We start from the raw sequence: 19,469 nt of genomic DNA on the forward strand, positions 1-19,469 counted from the left end.
CTCGGTTGCTAACGGGACAAGATGCACACACATCAGTTTATTCTAAGGATCCAGAGTATACTCCTGTCTCATTACTGTCCCTGAACCACGTCTCTCATGTGGAGCGGTTTATATTGACAGAGGAGGTTAGACATAATGTGAGAGCAAATAAGCTACAACAGTTTCCTCGATTTTGGACTCCGCAGCTCTCCGTTGTCAAGATAGTTTTTGATTGTTGGTCTGCATGTCAAAGTCCACCAAAGATAAACTTGATGCGAATTATTCACGCAGATTGACTTCGCCTCCGCATAGGAATCTGCCAATTCTGGTGACTTCATTGAAATAAATTGCTGCGCAGTTTCAGTGTGACTGAACATTTAATCCCTCAACAGTGGAGCTGCTGTGTTTAAACTGGGCAGCATTCCAGGTGTGAAGGTGTGTAACTGTCTGTGTGAACACGGCAAAATGACAAAGAGAGCCCTCAGTGAGATTTCTCTGAACAAATAAAGGGTAAAAACAACAATTTTTTATTGATAAAATCAAAGTGTAACTAATCCCATATTACTGCAGTCTTTGGTGGTTCACTACCAAACCACAGTATCACACCTGCAGGTTAGAGCTACTGTTCATAATAACTGTCAAACAGTTGTTAACGTAGCTCTGTTTACACTTTTAAACCAGTTAAACCACTTCAGAATACTTTGTTTTTAATACTGTAAGGATTATCTCATGTTGACGAGACAAATGCTACTAATCTGCAGAAATAAACTTTTCGTTGGACTGCTCGTGTTTTAACAAGACTTTATTATAAAGACACGAATGTACATCTTTCAAATTTCAATGGAATACTGACATTGCGTGTCTAATTCACATTTTTTTTATTTTCTTTCCTCTGCAAAGAACAAATAGCAAAAAATCTTTCACCTTATAAACAAGTGCTGCAACACCAACAGGCCGGACGACGAGTTTCTGAACAAGATTCAAAATCAGATAGAAATGAACATCAGCAACCTGAAAATCATAGCAGCATTGTGATTTTGAAAATGATTTTTAGGAAAAGTCCACTCAAGAGTCTAATTTATGATTTTTTTCATGTTATTTCTGTCAACGCTGATTTTTTTTTTTTGAAGATTAATTCCAATCAAGTTGGAGTTAACTGACTGAGAAGATCCCAAGACTGCACAATCTTGCAGATTCCACTGAAACTGTACTGTTCAAGGCCTTCAAAAGTTGTGACTGGGTCAGTTTCTCTCGAGTTCTGGAGTAGAAAAATAATCCTGGACGAGATGACCCGCTGACGGCGACAGAGCTGAACCCGAGGCCTGCTGCTCAGGCTTCAGGTCTCTGTGCAACTTTTCAGTTTGCTCACAAATAAACTTTTTTTTCTTTAAATGTCTCTACTATTAGTTTAAAGGATCTGCAAAAATAAACCACCAACAACAAAAGAATATTTCTTTGTAAGCAGAGAAGACGACACACAAGTCACAGCACTTGGAAACGCCACGAGGCCTGGTCTTTGTAGTCCAAACAGTCGGCGGTGTTGAAGTTGAGTTTCCAGGCCGAAGCCGCCGTCTGCTCTTTGTAATCCAGACAATCTGTGGAGTTGAAGGTGAGGCCTGGCGCACTGTACGCCTGGTGGTGGTGTGACGGGTGGTGGTGATGGTGGTGGTGCCCTGATGTCTGGGCGATGTGGTGTTGCGGGTGTCCCGACATGGAGCTGCCAGTCATAGGGCTGAGCTGGTGTGGGTGGTGCGGGTGGTGGTGGGAGTGCATGGGCGCCAGGTACGAGCTGCACTCCACGCCACCGAAGTAAGAGCCTGATGCAGAGGCCGGGTAACCCTGACTGTACGCCGCCGCCGTTTGGCCGTAAGACACCGGGTAGGAGGGCGTTCCTCCAGAAGCAGAGGACGACACAGAGCGCTGCATGCAGGAGGCACTGGTGGGGGCAGCAGGGTCGGGTAGCGTGGCCGGCGCCGGGGCCGGGGAGATGGGCGCCGGGCTCCAGATAGACGACACCGGGGCGGTGATGGAGGTAGATGTGCTGATCAGACCAGGACCGCCGAGACCAGAGGAGGTGGAGGAAGAGGAGGTAGAGGAGGAGGTGGAGGAGGAGGAGCTGGACACCGCCGGCGGGGTGAACTGGCCGCTGCTCTCTGAACCGGTGCTCTCTCTCGTCGGAGAGGACTTCTTCTTCATTGGTTTCACCTTGGCGCTGTTGCTGCTCTGCTGCTGCTGCCGACACTTGGCTCGCCTGTTCTTAAACCAGACCTGAGGAAGGAGGAGAGGTCAAAAGGTCAACGTCACACATCGGCTGGGTCATAAAGCAAAAAAACAGACAAACCTGACGGAGCTGGCAGGAGCTGAACGCCTTCTGCTTCATAACATTGCGCTCTCACGTGATCATACTGAGGTGCTGTGGCTCTGACCTTTGACCTTTACTGCTTGCTGCTCGTAAGGAACTGCAGTTTATCCAGAGACTCTTTGCTGTGCACTTACTTCTTGTGGCATTTAGGCATGCAGAAAGTTTGGGTTTGGATTTAAAAATTACATTTTACAATTATCTCTTTCCTGAGAGATTCTTCCTGTTACTCTGGATGATCCACACATAAGATAACACACACTGTACACAACTTTCATAGGGACTATTTCTTCAGTAGAAAGTAGTTCTAAATAGGGACGACTTCTGGAAATTTGAAGTTGGAGACATATATTTCAAAATCTGGACAAATAAGATCAAATGTATCTGCTTGGAGACAGAAAAAGGAGAAAATGTGTTTTTTTAAGATTTGGGTTTACTGACCTTTTAAAGCCTAAAGAAGTACTGTTTAAATGATAAATTAAGGTACAAAACATGGTTCCACAACCTGTTCAGTAACTCTCCCTCAATGAGGCGATACATAATAATTATTTGATGAAATATTTGTTTTACTAAATGATAGATATCGGACGCATGAGCTCAGAGGAAAATGCTACTTTATGTAAAATGAATGAAAATAAACAGTGACTAAAAACTTGACCATTAACTCAATGACAAAATAACTTTGACATGCAAAACAATGCCTTCAACCTTTTCCCCAATGTTCAGTTTCCAGTATTTCTTTGATCAGACACGTTTGTTGCCATCTTTAGAACTTTTGGGTCGGCAGTGAAAACATCAGGGACAATGATGGAAATAAGTTCAGACTTTTGTGGCTCTACCACTGATAAAGTAATATGCGGTGTACTTAAAATATTTATATATATCATTGAATGTTGAATAATGTCAATAAATCCAAACAAACAAACAAACACAACAAAATAGTGTGGCTGAATTTTCATACTAAGAAGTCAAAACACACATTTTATTTGTAGTAAACTTGTTCATGTGTCTGTACTTGTACATAAACAGGAGCTAACGGCCACGACCACATGTTGAGAAGTGTAAGCTACGTAACAGAAATATATTAATTAAATATTCCCTCTAACACTAATGGTTGTTATAATAATTATATTTAAGTAATCAGAAGTCACAGCAGGCCTGTCATAGTAAGGTTAAAAATAATAATATGCTTGCACAAAACTAACAGTTCTCCAGTAATGATAGCACTGATCACTGGGCCTGTCAGAGGTGCATTAGTAAATGCTGTGGTGGTAAAAGCGGCCTGTCAGCAGCAGCAGCAGAAAGCAGAGAGGCAGCAGCCATAATTGCAGCTTTAAGCCCAGCAGAGGGCTGCTAAAGCCGAGGATGGAAAACCTCTCACATCCTTTTCTAAAGAAAGCTAAATACATTAAATACATCAAAAGCTGGTCCTTCACTCTGCCAGAGCCCAGCCACATTCCCCCTCTTTGACTGAAGACTTGCCTCTACTTGATCAATAATGGCTCAACTTTTCTTTTTACACTGGAGCTGATCTTGCAGAGGCCTGAGGTGAAAAACAGAAAGTCCATCAGGAGCTTTCAAACCTGAGCTCAGATGCATAAAAGTATTTGTGGACACACGTGAGTGTGTTATTCAGATGGAGCTTAAGCTCTGAAGGCTTTCTGCTGTGACCTCCACATTTCTGAAATTTCTTGCAGCTCTTTAATTTATTGTCCCTCGTTTCTATGTCAAAGGATTTGCATATACCTATAACCTAAACACACTCAGTGCATGTGGGGTGCTGTTTGATAAACCTCAGCAGATTAAATTTGGAGAAAACAGCGCTGAATTTTCCCAAACTGGAAGAAAGTCTTTAAACGTTTGCAAACTTTTCCTTCTAAATTAGGTCAAAGGTGCACATGTAATGTCCCTGACACGTGAAGCAGCCGCAGTGACTTTCTCACCTGCACTCGGGACTCCGGCAGGTTGATTTTCAGCGCCACCTCCTCCCTCATGAAGATGTCCGGGTAGCGCGTCTTGGCGAACAGCGACTCCAGAATGTCCAACTGCGTCCGGGTGAAGGTGGTCCGCTCCCGGCGCTGCTTCCGCGGGTTACCTGGAAGAGAAATACACACATTTCCATCATTAATCAGCTCAGACCAAGACTAAAAAACACACATTAGAAAATGGGATTTTGTTTCATTGCTTGTTATTTTTACTTTCATTGGTTTGCCGTTTTTCCCCCCAGCGCGAATAAAACATGTTGGGCTTGGCAAAACATTATTTCGACAGGCTATAGACTCGTTTTATCACCAAGACGAAGGTGAGTTGTAGACTTTATTAAGTTAAAGAGTAATGCTGTGGAGATACTACAAAATACAGCAAAAACAAACTTCCTTGTGCCCCCAAACGCACCAGAAGCGCAGAATTTAACCCCAGTTTCCCCACCGCGAGCATCACGCACTTTATCCCAGTTTATAAAAGTTTTAAGTCATTTAAGACTTATAAATAGCCTCTGCCTAGTTCTATATATACTCTGTTATTTATTTATTAGTTTAGAAAGGAGCTTTCTATCACCCACACAATCGTAGGAAGTTATTTGTGATTCACGTTAAAATCTGTATATGTATAAAAGTATTAGGAATAATGGAGAAGTGAAAAATAATATCCATCTTGGTCACTAAACTCGAGCAGCTCAGACATAAAAAAATGAAAGTTTAATATTATAGAAGTGATTTAACAGCACAGCGGAGAGGACTTCCAGGGAGTTTATAAGAATAATATGGTTACAAGGTCGTGCACATGTTGATGTTCCTGTGATGTTGTATTTTTGGGAGGACATATGTGTGTTTAAATGTGGCTGTGATCCGTACCGGGGTAGCCTACAGATGGGTGCAGCAGGTCCATAGCAGCTCCGCTCAGGCCCAGTCCGTTCATCCCGTACGGGGCCTGTTTGAGATAAGACATCATGCTAGAAGCACGGACGGGAGACCGGAGTCTACAGGACGGGCAGAAAAGGGGGGCAGATCTCCCGGTGCTGAGGTGCTCAGGTCCCCGGTGTTAATGTCGGCTCCTGCGAGAGGAAGAAGAAGCATGGTGAGTGTGGGGAACAAGGGATAAAGAAATAGGCTGAAAAGGGGCCTTAAAACCCAATAAGAAGGAAGCACATGTCCCCTGGAGCAAAAGGCCTACAACTCCATAAACCTTTTACTTTTTATTACCTTTAATTTCTCTCCTAATAAACTAAACAGGTAATCAATCGTGTAAAATCCTGGATCACTAACCCTTCAAAACCTTTAATTTATGAGCTTTTAGAAAATCTGCAATTTTTTTTTTTATAACAAAACACTGTTCTGAAATCCTAAATGAATCCTGCAGATGGAATTAAAAAAAAAAACGTTGGAATTTGTCAGTTTGTGCGTCTCGAATTTACTTCATCCAAAATGTAACTTCCCTAAATCAGGAACAATGCGATTTCCTAACATAATGAGCAAATGGCCGCGCGGTTTTAATCCTCGCACCTATTTAGATTACGGGAGAGGAAATAAAACCTGATGCGAGAGAAAGAAGAACTGGAGGAATTAGGGAAAAGATGTTAAACAAGATATACTTTTTGTTTAATAGAAACTTGATCTGCAGCTGCCCTTCAGATTCAGACTACGCGACATCCAGCTGTTAACATGTTAATAAAAGGCCCCAAAGAAGCTGGAGGAACTAAATTTTGCATCCAAACACCGCGCAGCTGAATTAATCTGAGACAAATACTGACATCAGGCGTTAACTTTGCCCACGAGACGGTGTTCGATGAAAAGCTCAGTCTGATCTCACAGGAGAAACTTTTAATTTTATTTTTAAACGAAAGATCTCGGCTCTGCTGCCAAACAAGACCTCAGTCTTCACGTGTGTCTGTTCTGGATGCTTCCTGCTCCATAACCGGCTCTGGTATCACTCAGATCTCCATTATACGTTTTAATTAATTTAATAGATCACAATTAAAATGACCTGTGGGGACGCACGTTTAAATTACAGGCCACGTGAAAGACGTTTCTCAACCTCTGAATTACCTCTGCAGGAATGTAAAAGTCTTATTTCAATATTATTTATTCAAACAGAGACACAGACTTTTTTCCCTGAGAGTACAGGCCTACACCTTTGCCTGTATTGTCATAATGAATTAAAGGTGCAATGACTAACGTTTACTTCTGGAACTATAGGACTTTATTTTCTTTATTTGTGACAATAATAATGTTAATTATTTGTTATTAGCGTTGCTTTATAACCGTGTGCTGACTTTTAGGCCAAGTTTGTCATGTCCTTAATGTTGGCCTATATATATGTGTGTATACGTGTGTGTGTGTGTGTGTGTGTGTGTGTTTATCAGGTTATTTCAGTTATTTTTGCTCAGGGAAGAACCCTTGTATAAAATGCGTAACTAAATCATGTAACTCAGTTTTGACACGACGGTGACAGGTAAAAGCTGCAATGATGAATCTAAATAAATGATTAAAGCTGAACCAGAGTTCCAGTTAATGCACACGGAATTAAATCAAAAGTCATACATGTGGTTAAAGGCAAAATAAAGTAAAGGCCTATATAACGTGAGAATTAAATTTCCGGGAACTTTGATTTTGAGTTTTATTTTGCCAGCAGAACATCACGCGTTTACTGCAGCTTTAATTAACTGCCTTAATTCTTAAATGTAGTATTAGTATAAGACAAAGTATTTAGACAAGGATTTCCATAATCCACTGGGGTCCCTTTTAGCAGGTAAATGCTCAAATTTAGGACTAATAGCAGCTTTTTTTCTGCATTGAAAGGAGCCAGGGGCCTCCTGGTGTATCTGAACTGAGGCGTTAACACTCCGCATAAAGCAGACTTATTTCCATAACCGCAGGAAGGAGCCCAATCATGTAAATGCGTCAAAAAACTGTGTGCAAATGAACTCCCATTACAATTTAGATTAGATCTACTGGGCGACAATTAGCAGAATGGCTCTAATCAGCGGACAGGAGTCTGCGGGCTGAACTGAACTCAGGAAGAAATAAAAAAGATAAAGTCCACCTAATTAAAAACAGTTTATATTTAGGAAAAAAACTTTGATTTATTATATTTAAAAATGTAGCATATTTAGCAAAGGCATATATTTTATTTAACATGTTTTTTTCGTTACCTACAGAAAAAAAAGACCACTGCCTCCGTTTTGAGAGCTTCTAAAATACCGAAACCAACGAAAACCAGGTAATTGTAAAGCACAAATATCATTTAAATAATCACTATTTCAGTAACGTTAAGCAGGCTATTAGGCAGAAAATAGGGATGAATAACTTGAAATAAAAGCAGCTATGAATCTCACCTTCTTCAGGCTCCTTTTTAAAAAATTAAAAATCCTGTTAAATGTCAAACCAATGAGATCCAGAGTTGGAGAAATATCCACATGGAGGAAACTTTCTTGTTTTCTGGCAAAAAAAGAAAAGATAAGGTAACGCAGGCTCAGCAGCTCCGCGTATAACTCACATCTGTGAAGCTAAAAAACAAAAATAACGAACATTTCAACGCAGAAATGTATTATCAAATTATTTTTAAATAACCGTGCTCTTGTTATCCGCGCTCTCTCCTGCCGGCGTTGACGGATGGAGATTGACGCTCGTCTCCGAGGGCCCGCTCCTCTATGAGTCAAGGAAGCGCCCGGGTCTGCGTCCTCGGGCCAATCACAGCGCTCAGCTGCCTTATCGGCGACGCGGACGTCCAATGGGCAGGCCAGCTTAGCGCCGAAACACCCGCCCCCTGTTCGAATCAAACACGTGACGCGACTGGGACGCCTGTGACAGAAAGTTGAAGGAGAGTCGGCCGCTGCCATGACAGCATGTTTGATTTAAATGATAAATAAACATATATTTATATTATAGAGTCTAATTACTGAGTCTGTGGTAAAGTTATTTTTTATTGTCACAGAAGCTGCACGACGTGTCCTTACATTTGGCCCATGGAGAACAAAATAAAATGGCAACTTTTTTTCCTCCTACATCGTCAATAAAACGATAAAATAGCATAAATATCTCAGTTAGCATTAAATGTGGCTTATGGTAAACGAAGTGGCTCATTAGGCCTACTAATTTTGAGTCTGCATCCAATTAAAGGCTGCCACCAGGCCCACAACAGTAGGCCCTGTTCTCTTTGCAACAAGGTAAGGCATATTTGTAGCACATTTCAGCAACAAGGCAATTCAAACTGCTTTACATAGAACATAGAAGCAACATAAGGCAATATAAAAAGACAGTTAAATACAATTTAAAAAAGAGCTAATTAGAAAACTATAGCAAGGTAAAACCGGACAGCAGCTAAAAGTTACAGTGCATGTAAGATATTAATCATAAGGTAGCTGCCAAAAGATAAGTCTTCAGCCGTAATTTAAAAGAATTAAAAGTAAAGTAAAAGAAGAGCTTTAGCAGTGCTTTAGTTTTCCGTGGGTTTGTTCCAGATATGGAGCATAAAAACTGAACACTACGCCAGGTTTAGTTTTGACTGGGGGGGGGGGGGGGGGGGGGGGGGGGGGGGGGGGGGGGGGGGGGGGGTTGTTGAGTAGACCTGTGCAGATATTTTTGTTCCCTTGAATGGCCTGTACAGGAGGTATTTTCAGCCTGTACAGGAGGTATTTTCAGCCTGTACAGGAGGTATTTTCAGCCTGTACATGAGGTATTTTCAGCCTGTACAGGAGGTATTTTGGGCCCTGAATGACACTCACAGCCTCAGCTGATTCAGTTCAGGAAAAAAAAAAAATACTAAGAAACCTGGCAGAAAAAAAGCTGCAACACAGGCTCCAACATGAGCAGCTGCCGATTAAAGCAGAGCTGCTGCTGTCATGATATATATATTTTTTTTCAAATGAAATCAACAGACTGCTTTTTAAAAGTTTAAATGTGTTTTATTCCGCTCTTGTAAATCTATCTATTGTCTGTTGTTGACAGATTGCTGGATCATTTGATAGAAAGATAAATAGACAATAACAACAACAATTTTCTAAATTATATAGGCCTAATAACAAATGCATGTTTCAGCAAAAGCAAAATATAAGTTACAACATTAACAAACGTAATAATAAATGATGTAATGAGTGAACAAACAGCCTGAATCCCACTCCTGATCAATAATTTAAAGCATATGCAAGACGTACCTGCTGAGAAATGTAACCTCATGGTCCCTCTGAGGCAGGAAAATACTAATAAAATCAAAAGAAAAACAGCTGGCAGGTTGTTTTGAGAGGAAATGAATATGGATCTCATTTCCTCTGTGTGTTCTCCGAAATTGGTTGTGGCCGATGGCAACAAAGCCAGTGATTGATCACTAGTATCAAGATATCAAATGGACACAGTCTTTGTTGATGTGAGCGGTTTTTGGGGTCTAATCCCAAATTGCAGGAGTATTTTCTTAATACTAAGCCCGTAAATCCAGGGCTCAGGCAGCCTAAAGAGGTGTGTGTGTGTGTGTGTTGGAGGTGGAGGGGGTTAAGTGTGGAGAGGCTTCTCGGCTGTGTTGTCGGCGCTTATTAAAAGCATGATGCATAAAATCCCAGGTTGTCAGAAAGCATGCAGGAGGCTCCGGCCATGCAGGCTGCTGCACACTTTCCCCTTCATATAAAAAACAAAAAACCCTGCCGTGCAGACACAGAACAGGGCAGAAAAACCCTTTAAATCAGCTGATGACAGCGAGTTTGGCTGCAGGCTGCAGGCAAAGTGCAGTTCAGCAGGCAGGTAAAGATCTGGCAGAAGGAAACACATGGACCAGGAGAACCAAAATGCACTCCTACTGTCTGGTGACTCTGATTTGGACCCACCAGGAGAAGAGTTTGCTCTGCTGGGACTCTCAGGTAGGAAAATCTTTCTCCTGTAAAGTATCACGTGTTTGTGGTTAAAAATATTTGTGTGAAAGCTTTTAAAAGGGTAAAACTCTCTCCATTAGGTTTAAAACTTGGTAAAAAATATAGGTGATATCAAAAACTGAAACTACGTCTTTCCTGCGGGTGTGTTATGTGATCATAACATATGTGGTAAAAAAACGCTGCTGTGAGTGTTAAGAATTCTTCTAATTATCTTAACAAGTTTAACATCTTTGATGTGATTTCTTGCAGATGATGATTCTATAAACTGTGTTAAACTGCGTTGATGGATTTTCAGCTTTGTTTTTTTAAAAGCATTTTTAAAAAATTGAGCTGAATTCAAATCTTTATAGAATTTTTGGGAGAACAATGCGTTATGAGCATTAGAGGTGACAGTGTTAATAGGAGGGGTTGAAGCTGAATATAAAACAGTACAACAGAGTGATTTATAGAAATATGTAAAAAACAAAACAAAAAAAAACCTAGCCTGAGTGTGTTTTCAAAGCCCAAACTGTCTCAGCAACTTTAAAAGTATTTAAAAAGTAACATTTTAATTCTGAAGTTGTCAGTGAGCGTGGAGGCAAAGCCCTCTTTTCTGTGACATTAGAGGTGACGAGAAGATGACGTACATATGTGATTACGTAACACGTCTACATCACACAAACTGTTCTTAAGGCAGCAGTCAAATGACACAGTAGCTCCTTTTGATAATGTATAATCTACAGAATTTCAAATATATCAATATTTTTAAATGTATTGTTAACCTGAACAACATTAAGGCATATTTATTCATGCTTGGTCCCTCAAAAAAGTCAAGGGAGTATCTAAAAAAGTAAGTTTGAATATCTTTGCCAGAATTATCTTGGTAAATTATCTAACAGTATTAAAACATATACCAAAAGACACAGAGTGGAATCTTATGCCCCTAAATCTTAACAGCCCATTGATGGTGTGATCTGTGAGGACAGGTCAGAGGTTTATCTTTAATAACAATAGATCATTTTAAAATTTTATTTATTATTACTTTTTGTTTGAAACATTTTAATTAAAACATGTTTAAATGTAAAATGTTTCCCTTTCCTCTATAATAAATAGGCTCAAAGGGCTTCACACATGAAGACAAACAACATTTTTCATAAGATGCAGAGTTAAGCAGTGGTGACTAAGTACGTTTACTCAAGTACTATACTTTTACATTTCAGATGGAAATATTGGCTGCAGCATTAGTGATGCTTACACATCCTGTTATGTTATATAAATTGTTCTTTAAAGGGAAACTCTGCATAAAGAGCACTTTTATGTATTATATTTCGATGCTAATGCTACATATTTTTTCTTAAGTAAAAATTTAAATGCAGGAGTTTTACTTGTACCAGAGTATTTTTACACTCTGATATTACTGAAGTAAAACATCTGAGTACTTATTCCATCTCTGTATAAACGGCACACACAAGACTCTCGCCTGTTTGTGCCAATGATGGATATCAAACCCTCCGGTGAATGCTGGGAGTTATGGGTAATGTCACCTGTGTCGAGTCTCTGATCAGAATAGAGGCATGCAGCGTACAGATCCTCAGTTACTACAGTATGTTTAAATGTACTCTTTAATACAAGTTTGTGGTCAACACAAACAGTAGAAAAATCTAAACGCTACAAGTGCAGCATTTTAAATTGATCCACTTGGAAAAGCACTGTGTATTTTAAGGCACCGCTTTAGGTTGAACATGGATGTGGATGGATACCACAGTCATCCACAGACTTTGTAAACCATCAGAGCTGCACTCGACTCAAGAAAATTAGACTTTTGGTTGATGTTTCCTTAAATTACAATGATGGAAAAATCAACATTTCAATATAAATCTGTCCAGCAGAGAGTTCTCTGTCCCTCTGGACTCACCAAAGTTTGATACTATTGATTTTGTCTACACCTTTACAGACTGGTTTGCAAAATCAAACTTGACGTGACTTGCTATTTGTAGGAAAATGGAAATCGCTTGCTGTTCCATCAAGGAGCTCCAGTAGCAGACACAGTTTCGTAGAACATACTTATATAGAACTATACCAATACACACACAGTAGAGGCTGTGTACCTTTAGACAATGTGAAATATCAATACTTGAAGTGACTTGGATCAGCTGGAGACCTGCAGGTATGATGGGTCTCCAGCTGACATGTGCAGCATGGGGACAGACAGACTGCGCTGTACAGTCGCTCGGCCCAGCTGCCACAGTCTTCCTCAGTAATGATGAACTTGGCTCAGTGGAGCAGACGGAGGCTGACGGAGCAGATAACAACAGCCCCACTGACTGCTGAGGAAAATAACTTCAGCACAAACTGGTCAAACAAACAGTTGTAGGAAACAGGAGTTATTAAATCAATAATGTTGATGAGTAAAAAACCTTTAGAGGCGGGGCGACGTTATACTGAAACTTAAGCAAAAAGCTACAAGAGGAAAGAGGAAGTTACTTTATTATGAAGATTTATCTATAAACAGTTATGGGATTTGGAGCTAAACGTTGCTTCTCATGTGCAGCTTCCAATTTGCTCAACCTTTCAACTGATTGCACAAAGGAAATTGAATCTGGGTTTCAGTCAGTCACAATGTTATTATAATCTAACATTACCACCACTTGTTAAATGTAGACCTGTACGTATGTGGTCTGGCTGGAGAGAAGGATGTGACAGTAAGCCCTCTTCTCTGTTTACACATTCAGAACAATGCATTAACGGATGTGAAACTGTCTTTAGGCGATTAATATACTGTCTAGTTCATGTTTTATACCGTGTAACAACAGTGAATCTGCAGAGATGAAGTTTCCCTCACACTCAAACTCACAAAAGCTGCGAAGTCACGCTCCCTGATTTAGTTATCAGCACTTCCAGATTCCAAATGTACAGTAGCAGCTTGTGTTGACTTTACATTTAAATTTAGAGTCCAGCTTAAGTTCAGCTGGTGTAACATTGCGCAGCTGTGCCAACTTTATGACCTAATGTATTAGCTTGGTTCATGAAAATACTACTGTTCACTTTATTAGTAACACATTTACTCAAGAAATGTGCATAACTATAATTGTGAGGTACTGGAGTATTTCCATTTTCTGCTACTTTATACTTCTACCCCACTACATTGCAGAGACAAATATTGTACTCCAATACATTTATTTTGAAAACCTACTAGTTACTAGTTACATGGGACATTCTGCAACTTTACTTTTGGTACTTTAATTATATTTTGATACTAATACTTTTGTATAGTTAGTATTTCATTTAACTGAGATTCAAACAAAACAATATTAAGATTCGGTTGCCGGGTGATACTTCTTGATCAAGGGCATCACTTTGTGTTGAAAAGTGGTGGGTCCGCAAGGGCTCAGATTAGTTGTATGATGACGACTCTCAAAAACAAAAAACAAAATCAGAAGATTTGTAAAACCTTTTGAATTAATCTGAAATCTGAAATTATAAGTCTGTGGGTCCTCCCCCAGAAGATTTTGAGCATTAAACAGTTAATTTCCTGCATTGTGGAGACATTTCTGCTCCAATTTGGGGTGGAAATGTCTTTATTTATAAAAAGAAAAACAGAAAATTCAACTGGCAGGTGACAAGTCATAAAAAGAAAAATATAACAGGATACAATGCAGCAATCAGCAGCCTGTTACTTATTTAGAGAATGCACATTTGTCTCTTCTATATTTAAATTGCTTTGCATGTTTACTTATTGTACAAATAAATCTTTCTCAGAGCATTTTCATTTATTAGTTAACATTTCTTGGTGCAAAGTATTTTTAGGAACATTTTAAACAAAAGCTTTCAAAAAGTGATTGGGACAAAAATTGAAAATGTGGTGGGGGGTGTAAATGACACCTATGTTCTGGATGTCTGGAATAACCAGTCTCTGGTCCACACATATACTACCGCAGTTTTCTTAGTTCTGAACTACGTTTGTCACCTAAAGATCTATGTGGGGGGGGGGGATCAGACTCTCACTTGTCCACAAAGCAAATGGGGAACTGGTCTTCTTAACTTCCAGTGGGCTTACTGGGAATTTATGCTGCTTTCTCTTGCTGAAAAGTTCTGTAAAACGATTACCCACTGGTTCTCTTAGTCAAACATGTAATAATATCAATGTATTTTTGAAGCTAGCTTTATTCCCTCACGTTTAAATGTGTGTGGATTTAACCACAGATTCAGTGGTGGTTTAATGTGAGCTGGCAGTGTGAAACTCACTGGGGACGGGAGACTTCTCAGCTGGTGTATTTTGTTTTTACAGCGCTGTTATGAAGCAAACTTGTGTGTCAGCCGTCAGCTGCAACAGCTGCTCTGACTGACAGACTGACAGACACCCGAGGAGCCGTCGCAGAAACAGGAAATGAGAAAAGACTCGTCATTCAGTGTCAAGTACAGTACAAGCAGCGACGCGTCCTTACAGAGACACAGTGAAGAGCACTGAGAGAGGAGTATGTAGCTGTCAATCACAGGCCCTGTGGCACCGCCCCTCTCATTAAGAAGGCAAACAATGAAGGGTGGGGGGGGGTGGGGGGGTAATGAGGAGGGAGAAATCAGACACCAGAGCCACGAAACCAACTGACCCCATCCAGTACCCATCACCCCCTGACACACAGAGGTGTATGTGTGTGGAGGAAATTACTTCGATGTGTGTGTGTTGGGAGGTGGGGGGGGGTAACTTCCAATCCTTTTAGGATTATGCCCCCCCTCTCCTCTCCTTTCTCTGGCTCTGTTCTTCGCTCTTCACTCTGCTGCCCCTCGGGCAATCACGTTAAAACTTGCATGGCCAGCGCTCATTCAGATATCTCTAACAATGCGAAGCTGCGGTAACCATGTGAGCGCTGGCAAGGCACGCAGGAATGCACAGATTCTGGTCCCCGTCAGCCTCCCTGTGCTTAATAAAAAAGAAAAAGGGAAAATATTGAAGGCGATAAAGCATTTCCCAGATGTCTTGGAGCAAAGTAGCTGCTTTTTAAAATCACTGAACACAACAGTTTTTTTATGCTAAGTTAAAGTTTCTCGTGTTTCTTTTAAATGTGAGGTTTTCACCAGTGAAAGATTTGAAATCAAATGTGAGTTTCCAAATGTGAAAATGGGAAGTCATAGGCCATCTAACCACACCGGTAGCATAACTGTGAGGATGGCGGTGTTTGTCACTTTGGTTCTAGTGAAATATCTTGACCATTCTTGCATGGATTTTTATGAATTTTGGTGCCCAACAATCATGGTTCCTACAGGAACGATCGTAAGGACTCAGACTCCTCAGACTTCTTATCTTACATAAACAACAGGTCAAATTTCCTTCTTGTACTACACTTAAGTTCCTGACAGGACACCTAAAATTACACATAGCCTCAGCTGTACTTTTAATTAATGCTATCACTTTACATGCTAACATAGACGCCTTTGAGATGTTTGCCATTGTCATGATGATGATTGGTCCAAATGCTTCTACCATTTGTACAAGTCTGCACTCCAAAAACCTTTTCCTGATCAGACTGAATTGTCATTTAATTTCACTTCGTTAATCAGACTTCATCTGTTTGTAACAATCATTTTGTCCTGACCAGTCAGTAGCAACCACTCACTTTCATCCCACCCTCAAAGCTTTGATTGGCTTGGTTGTTTTCTAACTTGGGGAAATGGCTGACAATGAGCACAACACCAGGCCTACATGAATCCCTGAACTTCAGAGATGTGGACAGTGATTCAGAGGTCTGGAATCTTTACCTGATAATCCGACTTGCAGTCATATATGAGCCAGCTAGGTGCACCAGCGTTCAGCCAAAATTAGCTTAACTGGTATGGCATCAAACTCAATGCACAGCTGATTCTGAAAATGTACGGTCTACACCAGCTCAGACTTTACATTAGTGGGAGGATCAATATAAGTTTTCCTGTTTTCGTGCTCTGAAATGAGAAATGAAAGCAAATTCAGAGGTACACATTGCACCAAATACAGGAAAAGCTGGAGCTGTGTCAAACGCTTTGCATGCTTTGTGAGTCTTGTTTTGCCAGAGAAAGACAGAAAAGTGGCAGCTCAAAAATAAACCATGCAAGCGCAATTAGGAAGGAGAGATTTAGATGACTGGTCCAGATTCTTTGTACAAAGGTTAAAACGAGTAAGACAGTTGATTCTGATCACTGTGTTTATTATAATGTATTTTTATTCTGACTGATATTAACATAAAAACAAATGTAGATCAAACACTGCTGTTGATGCTGTAAGTGTAGCTTTCTCTCACTCTACGTCACTTTGGATAAATCTCAGCTAAATGTACAACGTACACCTTCCAAACAGCTCCTGATCCTGTTCAGAGAAGCAGAGGGCTGAAACGAGCACTCCCTTCCCTGCCCCTCAGTGTGCAGGAGGGAGGGAATTGCCGTCCGGCCTTATCTCCAGGTCCAGTCAACTAGAGGCGCTGAGAGAGTTTGGTCCATCATCAGAGCCGTCCATTTGATAGGATTCTGGCACTGCAGCTAATCAATCTGCAGCGCGGAGCTGCCAGAAGACCTGTAACAAAGCTCAAAGAGCCTCACAAATGGCCTAGTCCTGGGGATAAGCCCCTGCACAGGATTACATATTGATTTTGAACGTCTAAAAAAGCTTATCATATAAAACCGCCACAGACTACAAAAGTAGAGGAGTCTATGCATGAATCCGTCTTTTAGAAAGGAGCATCAACTTTCAAATACAGAAACCCCGAGCATGAACCAAAACAGAAATAAATGGTGGAGAAATCAATGGTAGGGATGAGGTGTGGCGGCACATTGTTAACTGGGGAATCACAACTCGACCTCGCTTCTCTGGGGGTGGGGGTGGGGGTGGGGGTGGGGTGGTGGCTGCATGTTTGCTTCTTCGTGTTGTTCACATAGCTTATGAAAATTAGGTGTTTTATATTATATGTGCCTTTTTCCTGTTGTGTGCCTGTTTCCTGTATGTGGTTAAATTGTTTAAATGTTTATTTCTTTTGCCTTTCCTGCTGTAGTTCTTCCTTTAGTATGTGTTGGTTCAAGTAACATAACTGTGCTGCCCTTTAGACAGGACTGCCTCACAGATGAGATTAAAACCTTGAGAGAGTTCTGGGTAAATAAATAGGTCAAACAGAAAATAAAGCAACATTAGTTTGAGACTTACTTGTCTATTTACACCTAGTGTTTTTAGCCATGCTAGCATCGTGGCACTGAAGATGGCCAGTCAGTCGGTCAGTCAGTCCGTCACTTTAGTTAGGACGTACTTACCAGAAAAATGGCCGGATAGGTTGATTATTATATAGCTTATTACCACCCATGCATATTTTTAGCTTATATCTTTAGTGGTTGTGTGTAGCAAAGGAGGAAGTCAGATCACTGTTTCGCATTAATTAACGAGACTATGGCGGCCCACCACAGTCTAATCTGTTCCAGTTTCAAAATTAACCTAAAAATAAAAATAAACCTTAAAATAAACACTAAAGACCTTTAACGCTGTTCCCTGGCGCTGTAAACTCACGCGCTCACACACTTTGGCATCCGAGTCAACCACTTTTCTTTTGAGGTTACCACGGTAACATTAGGTTTGAACAGCGTTGAGTGTTTCTGTCACTCGTTTGTGAGACCCATAGAGAACGTGATAAAGCTAGCCACTAAACTAGGCGTGCACACGTTTTAGAGCCTTCATGGTAAATGCAGTTAAAAGGAGCAGAGCAAGTTCTAGCCTCTTTATTTTTGCTTTTAAAGTGAACAAAATTAATGCACTTAACTTTAAAATGCAAAAAAATTTCTTACGGGGGGTCTCAGAGGGTCAGTGTCCACCACCATAGTCTCACAAAAGCCAGTGGGAAACACTGCAGATGATATATTAGAAATACAAAGTCTGTGTAAGGAGGTAAGATGAAGTGGTGGATGGGTCAAACCCAGGACTTTCACATAGGTCAATGGTTTTTGAGTCCCATGAAACCAAGTAAATGTTGTTATTTTGAGTATTAAGTTATATAGCACTGCTTACTTTCGTCAGTTGCATCACAGAATTTTACTAAACCTAACCAAACCACAACTCTTTAAAAAAACGTTTTTAAGTAACATTTTGGGACACTTGACAAATGACCTATTATTATTATTATGAATGAGGACATATTATTTTATACCAGACTAAAATGTTTCAACAAATATCCGATAGATTGCCATGACATTTTGGCACAGATATTAAAGACTTCTCTCACACCACCAACAGGTCAAAATTTCACTTTGTCCAAAACTTCAGAGTTCGGTGTTGTCCAACAAATGCTTTCAAAAATAGTTAAACTGTCAGGTTACGGTGGAGACGGAGAAAGATTCTCCGATGTGTGATTTTGTTGTCAGCATGAGAAAAATGCCCCTGAAACGATTTTATATACTTAAATAAACAACTTAACAGATCAGAGAGATAGAACATGTTCTCCGACCACTTCCATACAAACGTGGCCACACCCAAAGGTGCGGTGAAAAACGTGCCATTATAGCCTCCTGGCTGTGATGAATTATAAATGGCGGTGTTGCATTCTGTTGCAGCCACAAACAGTGAAGGAAGTAAAGTTTGCTGGTGCTGGATGGCATCGGGTTACATTACACACCAATTTTCTGCTTGAATGTCATTAGTTCTGGCGTAATACCAATTTGGAGGTGATAACATTTACTTTTAAGTGACACCAGCTGGGTTTACAGGGAGCCTTTCATTCCACTAATAGAAAATCTAGGACAATAAGAGCTCAAATCAAAATAATTGCAGTTGTGTTGTGATCAAAGGATGAAAATTTGTCATGTAAACACTCCTTTTTAATTGCTTCTATATTTGGAATATCTCCACTGTGCTGAGCATGCTCTCCCACTTCAATTAAATCAAAGATGTTCTCCTGGCAAGATGCTCCGCTCTCTCTTCTGCCAATTTGCGAGCTCTCAGTTGTATGAGAGGTGCCCCTTCCCCAGAGAACCATCCTACATAATGTATTCATTCCTGGAAGATAAAAAGGAGTCTCACCTTTTGCTTGATGACGGCAGCAGATGTATATTACTGTATTATTCCAACAAAATACGTTTGCATCCTACTAAGCTAAGACTGGTATTCAAGTTATGCATCCCACGTATTTATTGGTTTATGATGCTAAAACTGTTGGTTAAGGTCATTTAACCTCTTGGAAACAGTACCGACATACTCTTTGGCGTACCGGGACATTTTCTTGCGTACCGGGACTTCTCCCAAGCTGACGGGACTCTCATCTGCCCTCTCCATATCTGGGCGCTACGTGACGCTCACCT

General features: G+C 40.5%; 1 protein-coding gene across 3 annotated transcripts; it reads right to left on the minus strand.

Annotated features, from left to right (window-relative positions):
* Window positions 1-763: 763 nt before the first annotated feature.
* On the minus strand, window positions 764-10,684 carry LOC123974416 (homeobox protein OTX1 B-like). Of its 3 annotated transcripts, none has more exons than XM_046055116.1 (4): window positions 9,489-10,684; window positions 5,191-5,390; window positions 4,282-4,433; window positions 764-2,247 (listed from the first exon to the last, which is right to left on the minus strand). In XM_046055116.1, exons 2-4 carry the CDS (start codon window positions 5,285-5,287, stop codon window positions 1,462-1,464), a joined length of 1,035 nt encoding a protein of 344 aa, XP_045911072.1. In that variant the 5' UTR covers window positions 5,288-5,390; window positions 9,489-10,684; the 3' UTR covers window positions 764-1,461. The 3 variants fall into 3 exon arrangements, with proteins under 3 accessions (XP_045911072.1, XP_045911073.1, XP_045911074.1); XM_046055117.1 differs by lacking the exon at window positions 9,489-10,684 and adding an exon at window positions 7,671-7,792; XM_046055118.1 differs by lacking the exons at window positions 5,191-5,390; window positions 9,489-10,684 and adding an exon at window positions 4,537-4,594.
* Between the last annotated feature and the right edge of the window lie 8,785 nt (window positions 10,685-19,469).

Source organism: Micropterus dolomieu, linkage group LG07 (assembly GCF_021292245.1).
Source record: "Micropterus dolomieu isolate WLL.071019.BEF.003 ecotype Adirondacks linkage group LG07, ASM2129224v1, whole genome shotgun sequence".
Lineage (NCBI taxonomy): Eukaryota > Metazoa > Chordata > Actinopteri > Centrarchiformes > Centrarchidae > Micropterus > Micropterus dolomieu.

What these genes read in the sequence shown, in the direction of transcription:
- LOC123974416 (XM_046055116.1), bottom strand. Translation starts at nt 5,287, where the DNA reads ATGATGTCTTATCTCAAACAGGCCCCGTACGGGATGAACGGACTGGGC. An exon ending in CCCATCTGTAGGCTACCCCG is followed by an intron (nt 4,434 to 5,190) that starts GTACGGATCACA and finishes TTTCTCTTCCAG; the next exon opens with GTAACCCGCGGAAGCAGCGC. An exon ending in TGCCGGAGTCCCGAGTGCAG is followed by an intron (nt 2,248 to 4,281) that starts GTGAGAAAGTCA and finishes CTCCTTCCTCAG; the next exon opens with GTCTGGTTTAAGAACAGGCG.